At 38.5% G+C, this 13,947-nt stretch overlaps 1 protein-coding gene across 1 annotated transcript; it reads right to left on the bottom strand.

Annotated features, from left to right (window-relative positions):
• Nucleotides 1-825: 825 nt before the first annotated feature.
• RAVER2 (ribonucleoprotein, PTB-binding 2) lies at nucleotides 826-13,759 on the bottom strand (the record flags this gene model as incomplete). The annotated part of the gene is made up of 9 exons (XM_009701079.1): nucleotides 13,706-13,759; nucleotides 11,403-11,594; nucleotides 10,387-10,513; nucleotides 9,362-9,444; nucleotides 5,163-5,267; nucleotides 4,861-4,972; nucleotides 3,481-3,734; nucleotides 1,341-1,462; nucleotides 826-949 (listed from the first exon to the last, which is right to left on the bottom strand). Coding segments are annotated over exons 1-9 (1,173 nt in total), but the record flags the coding sequence as incomplete, so codon positions are not given.
• Nucleotides 13,760-13,947: the final 188 nt, after the last annotated feature.

Here is a 13,947-nt window from a genome sequence, read left to right as displayed (position 1 = left end):
GTCCCTTCCAACCAAACCATTCTATGGTATTTCTACACAGATGAGTGATGGCTAATGAAAGTATGGAAACGTTATTTCACAGTCTGTGAAACCCAGTACTTGCCCTCAGTACTGCAGTACTCCGCAGATGAGGGCAGCCCTCCATCTCAATAGTCATGCTCTGATCCTCAAATGGGGCATCTGGTGAAGAAATCCCTTGCAGTGAAACCAGCTGGCAGAGCCTGCAAAAATTCCCCAAGCTATACAGCAATTTCTGGCAGACCCAACACACTCTTCTCTGGGATCTAGCCAAGGTTCAAGAAAACCTGGAAACTTCCTGGGAGGGAAAAACTTCATGGTTTTGAAGACAGACAAAAGCCAAGTCAGAATTCATAAGACAGCAACTTTTTAGCTGACTGCACTGAGTTCAGGTTCTCAAGAAGCAATCTTTCAATGGGTATGACACTGCAGCAGTGAATGTCTTGAGGCTTTTTTTTTTTTTTTGACTGGCATTGGGTGTACTTTGTGCTAAATCTGTTTCTGTACACTGAGAGAGACAATCGGTGAGGAGGACCGACAAGGTTCAAGCTGAAGAAAAGAGTGGGCTTTGGGTGTAGGAAAGCCTAGAAATCCTTGAAGAGTGGTACATGATGTTGGGCAATGCTGTCCAACTCCATGCAGGGCTATCTGACCACAGCTGTACCAAGAAGTGCATTAAGAGTACAAAGAGAAAAACAATGAGCAGCTCAGGGAGCGATCTCTGAGCACATCTCTGCCAAAAATCCTGCTATCAGAGCTCTGAGTGACAAACCAGGCTTCAGAAGAAAGCGACGCAAAACAACATACCTGTGTGTACTCCCCATGCTGTTGAGAGTAATTAAAATAATTTTCCATTGCATGTTGTGATGTAGTTCCCTGAGACACAGCAGCATCCATGATGTTGTTCGAAAGTCCAGTCTGCTGCGGTGGGCTAGAGGCTTTGCTGGCAATTGCTGTTCATAACACAACAAATACGTGGTTTGCATAAACTGCACAAATTAGCTTGCACTCTTGTTTAGCAATATTCTGGGATTACAACAGAAATTTGCTGCTTCAGATTAGGCTGTGCTCAAAATTAATCAGTGCTACTAATAACTGAAAGGCTTCCTAGAAGTTTGTCTGCATCAGCAAGCCCATTAACTCTGAAAATTTACCCTTCCCAAATAAAATATTAACTATGAGGATAGAATTACATTGCAATTTTAAGACAGACTACAAGAATTCTTTAAAGATAAATGTTGTGGTCGCTGGAATTACCTGCCAAACAGAATAACTGTTTGCCACACCCTGGTCAAGGAAATTTGCAACTAAACCCCCTAAACGTTCGCTTACCTGGAAGACATATACCAGGCAACACACTTGCCAAATTCAAGTAGGGGTTGGTACTAAGACGTATTTCTTTTGGTGGTTCTCCTAGCAGTGACGTCTGTTTTTTCAAGGCAGTCTGCAAAACAATTGGACAGGTCAGTGTGCTTTATATTCATACAACATTTGTCAGAAAAAAGGTTAAGTGTCCCCGTAGGATTTTGAAAAAAGCTTAGCCCTATGAAATGCAACAGGCAAACTTTTTAGATAAATAGAGGGGACAACTACCTGGACACATTGCCTGTACTTTTTTCTTGCCAGATAATTTTGTAGAAATGTTTCTCTTTAGACTGTAAGTTACTAAAGATATTAAAAAACAAACAAACAAAGAAAACCTTTTACATTCAAGTAAAGGAATAAAAACTACCATAATGACCCCAGATGCAGGGAATTAGCATTAAGTACCTGGCCAAGACAAAATCAACCCTTCTCACCCAGAGTCACAAGCAAATAAAGGACAAACGAACCCTGGACGGGAGATATGACCCTGTCTGCAATCTGCCATTATACACATCTTACTGATCATTCTATTTATAAGGCCTTACTTAAAAGGGGGAAATGTTTATGAGTGGAAATGAAATGTCAGGACTGACTCACTCCTCCAAATCACCAGAAGTGTTTCCCATGAGGGATTAGGAAGGGTACACGACCAGCTTATGTCTCCTTAGCTTATGTCAGAGAAAGCACCAGAAACGACGATGAAATAGCTACAGCAAGTTCCACAGCTTGTCTGAAATACACAGCCGTTTATACAGTATTCTACTCTACAGCTATTCTGTTCATTTTTTAAAAGCCCATTAAGGAAAAAAACTCCCATTATTTTAATGCACTAATACTATTTTCAGTGAGACCAGTTTTTAAATGCAAAAAACTTCAACGGCGTGCTGAAATTCTTCATCTGGATGCAAAAGCAGGCATTTAAGGTAATGTGACCATTCAGTATCAGCATACAGACTGTGGCCGTCTGGTCACAGAAGGGATTTTTGTAAACTAGGCCTTCTGTCTACTGATGCAGAAAAGGAAACTATTAAAACATCTACCAGGATTTCAAAAAAGAACTTTTCCTGATCAGCAATATTCACAGAAATAAATCTAGGTTTCTAATGGTTTAATTACATTTCCTTTTACCTAAATGAAATGCTGAAATAAACCACTGATTTTATATACGTATACACATACACTCTGTGCATTTTATCCATGTGTATCTAGGTACATGGTAAAATTCAAGAGGTAAAGTGGAATATACACAGGTAAAATTCCACTTCATTACAGTAAAAAATGATTTAGAAAATGAAAAAATTCTGAAGCAGGACTTTCTGAAGTAGGACTAAATTTGTCAAAGCTGTCTAACAAAAGGCAGACACCAATACTGTATATAATCTAATCTCTTCAGATGCTTCAGAAAATATGTAAGGAAAACACAGATCTGATCTGAATTAAGAACATGTTTCCCCATAAATGTCAAAGTATTTATGTATATTATAAAAAAATTAAATTCTGTTAATGACAGAAAAAAACTTCTGAAAAAAATAGAACATTCTGGTTCAACTTCAATCCCATCCCACCACCCTCCCACCCCCCACCTTCAAGGGAATAAATATTAAAACTGACACAGACTAAGAGTATGTCGACTATGGCTAAGAGGGCATAGATTAAAAGCATAAAATTTAGAAACACATATATACACACCCCACCTGGAAACCCAAAGGCCGTGCATACCACCAGAATTGCTCCTGATTAGTCATGAAATTCAACCACAAGTTCAATTTTTCAGTCTTTAAAAGGGACATTGCCCTTGAGGTAATTTCATCATCAAATACTATGAGGCATACACATGAAAAAAAACCCCAACTCCAGCACTGTAAAAAGATTACTTTGTTAATTCATTTGGACCACCAAAGAGCATTATTGTTCTCTCTCTATTATTCATAACTGAAATGACCATAAAATGTCTCATGAATGATCCTGTGATCTAGCAAATTTTATAGTGAAGAACTACAACAAGCAGTTGCAGTTAACTCTTAAGCACGTTAAAATAAAAAAAGAGAAAATCCACACACAAGAAAAAATAAAATATTTGTATTCAATGTTCCTTACCCCTGAACTTGTATCAGTACTTTTTAGTTGATTTTGTTGTTTGGCATGTCCAGCCCGCAAAGCTCCCGCAGAAAGATTTGTTAAGGTCTGATGATAAGGCTGTGATCCCGAGACAACCGCTTCGGTAGTCGATTGTTTATCTGGAGTGCTGTTTTGCCCTGGTATAGCTTGTCCAACAATGTGCTGATTCGGAAAGAATGGCAGCATGCCCATCCCTGCTGCTGCTGCTGTTTGAATGGGAGTTAGATTAGATGCTGCAGTCAACCATAAATGGAGAAACTTTTCTGTTAGACAAGATTTATCAGTACATTTTGTTTGTGGTTTTTACTAAGTGATGAGAAAAACATTTAGAGATCTATTTTACAGCTGTCCTAGAACACGGATTCGGACGATAGTTTTTATTCTTTTATTATCCCAGGAGTAAACAACTCTATTTAAAGTTAATACAATAGAATAAAACTCTGACTTTTCTAAACATTCACAATGATAACAAGTTACTTAGTGTCGCCTGTCACTTTCAAAAACCTGTCAACAACATCCTAGAGGATCCTGTATTGGAATAGAGGGGAAAAACCCCACCTCAATGGACATCAGAAAAATTCTTTTTATGAACAAAAGAGCTAGAAAGTATTCTACAAATTTCACATCTAGACATTCAGAATAGGTTTCTCTCTCCCACCCCACCCTGCAAGCTTTTCCTTGCTCCTGGTTACTACCATTACTCAGACCACGTCTAGAACTGCAGAATACATGGGTCTCAGCGGAGGAAACAAAAAAAGATGCACTGAGCAGTATCACAACTGATCTTTCCTCATAAAAATTGAGGTCATCACTGGTGCAGAAATTTGCATTCAAAATTGACATCCATCACAGACTGGATGTTACAGCTCTATTGCTTAATGAAATGAATGCAAAAAACCATATTTGCAGTGCCTCTTCAGCTACTCAGATTTATCTGCTTTGAAACAACAAGCCCCAAAATTTTCATCCTAAATAAAAACATATTCCAAGTGTACTAAAAATGGTAGTAGCTGAGCAAGCAGAATATTAAACAACCTGCAAATATTCAACCGATGCCACAGTGTACTCTTTCTTTCTCTGACAAACAGATGAGAGAAGCCAGGCAACAAGGCAAGATATTTCAAGTTTGTTTCCTGCTTAAACCAGCAGGTTACAGCTGGTTGTATAGATATATAACTTGTTACCTTGCTTAACTATACAGCTATATAACGTGCATTATTGTCCAGCTCTCTGCCTACCGTACTGTGCCGTGATAAGGTTCCAACATACTATTGCTTTTGCTACAGTGGGAGAAAGTAAGTTGTGTAATTTCAAGCTGAGCATTTCTACTGATTTGGTACGAAATAAAATGTCATTTACACTTCAGAGCTTCTCCACGGGTTCCCATGCCTGAACTCACTGAAGGCATTACCCCTATTCCCAGTACCGTCTGAAGTAGCATTGTTGGAGGTTCTCCCAGCAAACCCGGTTTCTATGAGGAAGAATAGAAAACTGTGTAAATGATTAAAAAAATCTGTCTGTAGCTATTTCTTGTAACTTTCACATTCAGTTAATCTTTTCAGATACATTAAACTGTTAAATTATACTAGATGAAAAAAATTATTTGTTTTAGCAGTTATAAGAATGTCCAAAGACAGTCAAAGTTAAAGCGATGACCTTACACTATTAGCCTGAACGTTTTCAATCTTCATCAGCTGCTGCTGCGGCAACGGTAGGTGAGCAGGGCTCTGCAGCAGTAAGTTAGAGGTACTCCCCAGAATTGAACTCTGTGAAATTATTAAAAGAAGTGTGAGTTGACAGTCGTGGAAAACAGTACATTCTTGAAACATCTTCAGATGATACTGCTTAAAGAAATTCAAATTAGTTTTGGAGGTAACAGAGCAAAGGAAAAGAACTCTTTCCTCCACAGAACTAAATTTTTGCTTCATTCATACAGAGTTATTTCAAGTTCTTTTAACACCTTCTCTTCCGTCTAGCCCTTTTTTTCACCTCACAACCCCAACTATGCTTTCTGATGGTTTTTAAAGGTTCAAGAGTATACTCCAAATACAATTCAGACTCCATTGCAGCCCCTGTGTCTAAGCCAACAGGGAAAGCTAAATGTGTTTGAAACCTTCGCAGACAGACTAGAGAGGGGAGCTACCTACAGTGCCAGTAAGAAAGATGAGACAGAAGGACTGCAGAGGATTATGAGCTGTATGAACAAGGACTTCATTGTTCGTTAACATTCGCATTGTGCCTTCCTTACACTGCAATTTCAATACATAATCTCTGCCAAGTATCTATACGTTTTACAGGACTCGGTTGTATCTGTCAGATTCTCTCATCCCTTGCTTTACAATTACAAAACAGTATCTTTACTTTCAAAGAGGAATATCCAGATGTGTTTCCCCCTGCTTTTTAGTGGCAACTATCTACATGAAATTCTATTCCAGAACCATTAAAAAGCTGTCCTGGTTTTGGCTGAGATAATCTTCTACCGAGTAGCTGGTATAGTGTATTGTTTTGGATTTAGTGTGAGAATAATGTTGATAAGACACTGACCTTTTTAGTTGTGCTAAATAGTGTTTATACTACGTCAAGGATTTTTCAGCTTCTCATGCCCAGACAGCAAGAAGGCTGGAGGGTCAAAAGAAGCTGGGAGGGGACACAGCCAGGACAGCTGACCCAAACTGGCCATAGGAATATTCCATACCAGATGACTTCATGTCCAGTATAGAAACTGGAGGGAGCTAGCCAGGAGGAGCTGACCAGTGCTCAGGGATCGCTGCTCAGGCATGGGTCAGCAGGTGGTGAGCAACTGCATTGTGCATCACTTGCCTTTTCTTGGATTTTTATTCTTTTGTTATACTCTTTTTCATTAGTAGTAGTATTATTACTATATTTTTATTATTATTGTTAGTATTATATGTTAGTTTACTTCAGTTATTAAACTGTTCTTATCTCAACCCACAAGTTTCCCTTTTTTTCAATTCTTCTCCCCATCCCACTGTGAGAGGGAAGGAGTGAGCAAGTGGCTGCGTGGTGTTTGGTTGCTGGTTTGGGTTAAACCACAACAAAAGCTTACAAATCACAGTGCCTACAGATTGTCAAGTCTATAAAAATGCTGATATTTTTCATTCAAAACATTCTGGATCAGTTTGCCATCAGAACTGAGCCACTTAATTAACAATGTTGGGGCACCACGTTCAGACTCTGCCACTGGTAGACTCGGCAGTATGTGCTCTGGCTAGCACAGTGAACTTAAAAGTGAAGGCTTAAAAGAAACCTTATGCCCACTCTGGATCACAAACCCACAATAGTTCACGCTAGCTGAACACAGGCTTGAAATTGTCTTTCTGGCAGCAGCTCCTGAGCATGATTTGCCAGGCAAAATATAGGTTGTTCTACAAACCTTTTTGTACAGCAGTGCAAGGATGGATATATAGGACACTGCCTGTGTCAAATCACGACAAGTATAGCCTTCCTCATTTTTTTGTAATCTCCTACATCGGAAAGATCACCAAAACCAGGTAACGAAGGTGGAACCCAAAAAGAAGGCAGCTCTCCTGATGCATGGCTTTGCAGATTTCACAGTCTCCTGCAAAACACCTCACAAATATTTTCAAGCCTAGGTTTTGTCTCTGTGTGGCAAGTTGAAATTCCCTAGGAAAAGTCCCTCTGTGCCTATAATATCATCTTCTGGGCTTAGAAATGTGCAATTTAAAACAAAAATGTGCCATATCTAGATTAGTTATGCATTTTTGATTTTAATTTTATGCTATTTTAATTGTCTTGGTGATTTCCAGTAGAAATTATCCAGGGCTGTTTATTGTTACCAATATCAGTGGTTGTTCGTTCTTAACTTGGTTACATCAACAAAGAAAATGTACTAGTTCAATTGCAAAACTTTCAGAAATACAAGAGTAGGAAATCAGTTTGGTTAGAATCCTCAAAACGAAGTCTTTGGGTTAATAAAGATTTAATGAACTGCTGGATGACTGAAGAAAACACATCACTGAGAAAGTTTAAAATGCATTATTTTGGCGCATGATAATTGTAACTAAGAGAAATTTAAAGAAAGAAGGTGAAAGTCATGCTACCTCCAGAGATGAAAGACTACTGGATGAATAACTCATTTGTTCAAATTACCCTCTGTTGAATCTTTTTTTATCAATTATTTTATAATGTTGTGGCATAATTATCCTAAAAATATTGTTTCTTCTCATTATATTACTTTACAAAACCTTGACTATAAAATAGCAAAACCAGGACATACAGGAAGCTGAATCAGTGTGTGACTGAGGAGGTGGGGACGGAATCAAGCCAAGACGCTGCCTGTTCCTCTATCTTTTGACAATACTGAATTTAAAGACAATAAAAACAGTGACCTGGTTCTCTGGTTTTAGAGAATACTCTGAAATAAGACACTGAATAGCAGAAACATGTGCCTAATAGAAGGAACTGGGATAATCAAATCATTGTCAATAAAAATTCAGGCTGTTAAACCAGGTTTGGAGCTAATTAAGTGACAGGAAGCTCCCTGGAAGAGAATTAGACTTGTAAGTCTCTCTAAAGAGAAAACACTGAGTTGTTTGGCTGCAGCACTCTTAAGCCAAAAAACATTGGATCATCATCAATCACACTGTTAACTGTGTAAAACATGCCTGTCTCCAGCCGTGATTAGAAAACATTCACATTGCCTTCCAAGGAAGCACAGGCTCTCCAAGGCTGAAGGGAGAGCAGCAGTAACTAAATATACCAATTGAAAATGTCATTTAAATAAAAGAAATACAAGCAAAGAATGATGTATTTTTTCATTGTACAGGACAACAGCAACTCCTTTGATGGGGCAAAATTAAGTAGTATTTATTCAAAATGCATATGTTCACCTATCAGTTTTTAGCAGAAAAAAACAGAAAAGCTAAATATACTTAAGCAGTATCTCTGCATTTTAATTATTTTTTTTAAAGATCTATCAGTCTATCTTTGCCAAAACAGTAAAAGTAAGAACTAATACTTAAGGGGCTTTTATTTCTTAAATGGGAATTTCTGAAACATCAGAAATGGTAAGTCAAAGCAATTGACCCCAGTCCCTTACAGGTACTTCTGAAAATCCCTGCCATGAATATTGAAGGCAAATTTTGGCTGCTGGCAGAGCTGGAGAAATCTCTGGCAGAACCTCAACGCAAGGTGGAGGGAGGCCAGGCAGGCTGCCGGCCAAGTGAAGTGCTGCAGGGAGGAGTTCTGGTTGTGGGTGCCACTCCAGCATGTTCTCATCATCAATTTGAGGGCAGACTCATCCCAAATATCCGGTACAGTCTCTTTCAGAAATTCTGGTGTCCATATGGAAGTCGTATCAACTTTGCAGTGAATTACAGATACTCTGAGAACACTTTAAACAGATTATAACCCTGGGGTTTTTTTGACTAAGAAGTAACATCTGCAAATCACTATTGTTTATGGCATATATAGCACATTTTGGTCCCTGCAAGCTTCAAAATGAAGTTAACGATGCTAAGCTTGTTGGCTTGAATAAGATAAAACAATCAAGCCTCTACAGGAAGCGTGTATGAGCAGCTCCAAGAGAAACGGATGTGCCATGCTCCTCAAGCGCTAAAGAGGATTTTTTTTTGCCAGTAGTGGCAAGTTGTCTCTACATCGGCAGGTGTTAGCAAATCAAAAGCTCAGTTAAGATAAAATAACTCACTTGTGGATAGTAAGTACATCCCCACAGGCATCTCATAATAGAGTGCTTTTCTTAAAGACAGCTTTAATGAGAACACTTGATTTTAGCTGTAATTTCTTAAAACTTTGGGAATATTTTTCATGCTAAGATCTCCACATATACATATTTTGATAAAAGTTTTTTGTCACGTACCTGGTGAATTTTATTCAACTGCAAAAAAGGTGGGCCAACTGCTGAATTTATAAGGTGAGGTAAACCTGCAGATGCTCCAAGAACTGTTTTAGAAACACAAGACAAAGTTGCAGTGTTTTATAAGTTAGGCAAGTAAAGATCTGTATAACAGTTATTCTATATTTTTCAGATTTGGTTTCCATGAAACTTTCCGGTATACTAAAGGCCACTATAATGAAACCTTGCAATACACCCAGCTTTGAACTGCAATTAACAGCGTATTAAAGATCAAATGTACTTTCATGGAGTTCCTCTAAAGCCGAGAGTTTTGCTCAGAGATGCAGAAATGTCTGCAAGGCCACAGCATTATCCAAAGTGCTTCGAAACGTCAGCATTAGTTGAAGTGCTTCTTCACTAAAGCGTTCACTTCGCACACAATTTCTGTGTATCTTCTGCCAGGAGATTATGTCACAAACTCTTCGCTGTCCCCCACTTGACTCTTCAAATTATCTATTCTCATTCCTGTTCCTAATACTTTCACCATTTGCAATGTGATAAGATTGGTTTTAATATGTTTATTCACATTCATCCTAATGAGAAGGCAGAGAAATGTTTTTGGTAATGCTATTATGAAATGCTGTGTACGATGATGGCAGCATCCAAGCGAATAAAGATTTAAATTGGAAACAATAGGGCAAAGACTCAGGCTGCAAAATTCAGATCTAGAATCAGATTTAAACTTGCCATTTTAATGATGACTACAAAAGACATTTCATTTTAAACCCATTTCTAATATAAACATTCAGAGACCACAGAGTTAATGTGAGGACATTTTTAGGTAACACAAAATTTTACCCAGACACAACGGTGTAGCAATCCACCTCTTGCTTTTGCTTGCATAAAATATGAAAATGTCTACACAGACACACTGAAACAGGGTCTGCACACATTTTAAAATCATGTTCCTGTTTCTCTCCTTTGCGGAAAACCTTATATCACCAAGAACAGGGTTTCTTTTTTTTTACCTCAGCTTTAAAACAACTTACCAGGTTTAACAGCATGTCCACGCAACTGGGGCTGCAGCAGCATTTGCAACATTGCTGGATTATTAAAACTTTTCATAATCTGCACTGGATTTGGCTCTGGAAGCAAGCCTTTCTTATTGTTCCTCATCTCCAATTAAGAGAGATACAAAGACGTTAGAATTGGGAGAAAACAAAGAATACATTTAAATCCCTCAAACTTTTGTGACAGTAATGTACACATTTCATTTTACACAGAAAAAACATCTCCTCCTCTGTTTCCTGTTCCTTTCCATGCTCCTCTTCCCCCAAATGAAACACCTAACAAACCATTCTCCCAAAACTTCAAGCGTATTATTTTTCCTAAGACACATTTATTTTTTTCCCTTAAACCAAGACAGAGTTATCAATAAAGGAGAATACAAGAGGCATTTTTAACATGAACACCACATACTATCTTGTAACAGCACCACTCATCTCTTTTATAAAGATGTGGGCTAAAGCTAGCTGAAGTAATGAGACTGTTCTGCTGCTACGTTTAGGACAGCTTCATGTAACACCTATCACATCCAATTTTCCAGGACATAATTTGATAAGACATGTGGGTGTAAAAAGCTTTCTTCTATATTGAGCATGAAATTAAACTCTTTATCCTACCTTGAAATTTACCTTACAATTGACAAATTCTTGCTTCTCTGTTTTAAACCAAATTTTAGCTTGTCAAGTGACTCTACTTTTGCTTTGAACTGGAACAATTTCTCTTACAGAAAATCAAATTTACTAAAATCACAGAGCTACGTAAGTGTAACTTTGTGGTATCGTACGGTCATATTTTACCCTTCCTCCCTGCAGCATATGGCCATGCTTTGCCTAGGAAGGAGACTGAATTGGGCTGACTAGATTTAAAAAAAAAAAAAAGCTAATGCTTCCAAAAGCTTGGCTCCTTTTCCTAATGCAAAGCAGCTGAATCCCTCTGACCCAACTCAGGCTGCTCAAGGTGTATCAAACTTACTTCGAAAACAGATTTGCAAATATCTTACCATCCTTTGCGCTGCTATAAGTGCTGCTAAGGTGCTTCTGCCTGGCGTTCCCGGAGCACAGTACGACACCTGGATCCTCTTTCCTTTGATAGTCATGCCATTTGTCACTTCTTGTACTTTCTCAGCCTGCTCTGCAGTTTCATACTCAACCACTGCAAAGTCACCAATGCAACTGTCTTCATCCTGAGCAAACTGAAACAACATTTTGCAATATACTAAACAAAATGGAGAATTTCAGGAACTGCCTTGCAATATTTTCACCTGTCCCTTGCAAAATACTTTGCAAACAGTTGACACTCTATGTTCATGCCTACCCAAATCAGTATGTTTCTTTCTCAAACATGCTAGATATAAGTTGAATATCATGTCTTCGTATGATATTTTGCATGCATGCTCTATCTACTTGAACTACCACCTTCACTTCCATCTAATCTCATGGAGAACCTGAGCTATGAAATGCATTTAAACACTTATTTTCAGAATAAAGAAGGAATGAGAAGGAAATTGTAAATACAGCTGTATGCCACAATATTTTTTATTTTTATTTTGCAAGATAAGAACTATAAACTCATTATTGTTCAGTTTTTAAGCCTAAAATAACAAAAATGTCATTCATCAGACTACATGATAGTTGCTGAAACATGTAACAACACAAATTCCACTGATACATACTGCCTTTTAGGAGAATATGAAGTCCATGCTTGTATTTAATGCCAAGAGAAGATGCCAGACTGATCAATCAAGCAGACTGGAAACAGGCTTACGTGTCAAACAATGCTCTGTCCTTTGTTTGCAGTTTTACAGCAGAATGAGCAGATTTAAATCAAACAAAAAAAGGGGGTGAGAAGGGAGGGAATAAAGCTTAGGCAAAAATCTCCAGCCCCAAAATGAAGAGAAATGATATACTGATACTGGCTCTGACGTGAAAAAGAGCAAACCTCTAGATTTCACTGGATACAAACAGCCTATTCCCAACTATTCCCAAACTTACACTAACTGAAATATAAATCTCAAAGATTTTGAAGAAAAAGAGAGTGGCGAGATTTTTAATGCCACTGTTAAAGACTGGCCTCTGGGAAGAGCTCTGGACAACACACATATTTTGACATATAAATACACACATCGATATGTATATGCTATGTATATACGTGTTTATGTGTGTCTATGTGGAGAAGCATTCTATTTTATTTTGACATCAGTTTAGCTGCGCTGGTAAAGATGTGAAGTACTGGTGAAAAGAAGTTTGCAGCTATGGAACTTACTGTAGTTTTGTGCACAGTTAAAAACCTCCTTTTAACACGTGGCAGTGCAGCTATCAGTATTCTTGCAAGCAGATCAGGAATATCTGAACTTCCCAAGTAAACTGGTACTGAAGAAAAGCCCTCTCTCCCAACCTAGGTAACACTGGAGACCTCCTAGTGACAATGTAAGGTAGACGTAAGAAAGGAATGAGGTCTTCTGGTCCATTTTGTTGAAGCAAAGGACAAAACATGTTCCTGTAAGTCCTAGGAAAAGCCATTTTTCTAAGACTCATGTATAAGTAACTGGCTTCAGCTGTTCCTGACAGAACATTTCAATTGTCAATGAAGGAGAAATCAAATCCATTTCAAAAAAATGGTAATTTGGAAGAAAATGAAATAAGCCAGAGTATATGTTTCATTACTTCAGCTAAGGGTAAAAGATCATATTCACAGGATGAAATACTGCATCAGCGTTACCAGCAGAACTAAGCCATGAAAGCAGCCCAAGAGAGCTACGTTCAAGCAGCAATATGGTCAAAGTGGAGGGACAATCTGAATGCAGGAGGGGTGTGAAGGCTGGATTAGCCAAGACTAGGAAAAGGAAGGGAGAGAGAGACTGTAGTCACAAAGATGTAAAATAACAAGACAGTGGACAAACATTTTAACTGTTTTTCTAAAACATACTCATTCTTTCAGGAGAAGTTTTCCAGGCACTTCTCCTAGTCGTGCTCTGCTGAAATTCCCTCCCCACCCAGGTTTCTGCAGCCCTGTCCTCTCCTAGTTTTCCTCTTATGTCTCTACCCATCACATCACACCTCCCTCCTTCCTTTTTCCACACTTTCTTGGGTCTTCCTCCTTCTCTTTTCTTTGTACTTAATTTTTAGGTCATCTCACTCATAAAACCATAACTGATTAGCACTATTGTGATGAGAATTCATCCGCCGACTTAATTTTTAGGTCATCTCACTCATAAACCCATAATTGATTAGCACTACTGTGATGAGAATTCATCCGCCATCTTCCCTTTTTCATCTATCAAATTTGAACTACTTGTTTACCTACCTCCACCCTCACATCTTCCCTCTCCGGAGGGCTCCTTCCCCCGTTAGCCTCCATCACTCCCCCATTACGACTGCAAACCAGCACCTCTGCTGCCTCTCACCGCCACCCCTCCAGACAGAGACCCCCTTACCAGTCAGTACCTGTTGGATGCCCAGAGGAAACATGAGGCATGACTGACGTTAAATCACACATTTATTCTCTGAGAATCGCTCAGAAGAAATCCTAAGTTGTCATAAGTAAAC

This window comes from Cariama cristata, unplaced genomic scaffold (assembly GCF_000690535.1).
Source record: "Cariama cristata isolate BGI_N322 unplaced genomic scaffold, ASM69053v1 scaffold3855, whole genome shotgun sequence".
NCBI classification, from domain to species: Eukaryota; Metazoa; Chordata; class Aves; order Cariamiformes; family Cariamidae; genus Cariama; species Cariama cristata.
Note: the sequence above shows the minus strand (reverse complement) of the source record. Positions and strands in the feature narration are given on the sequence as shown.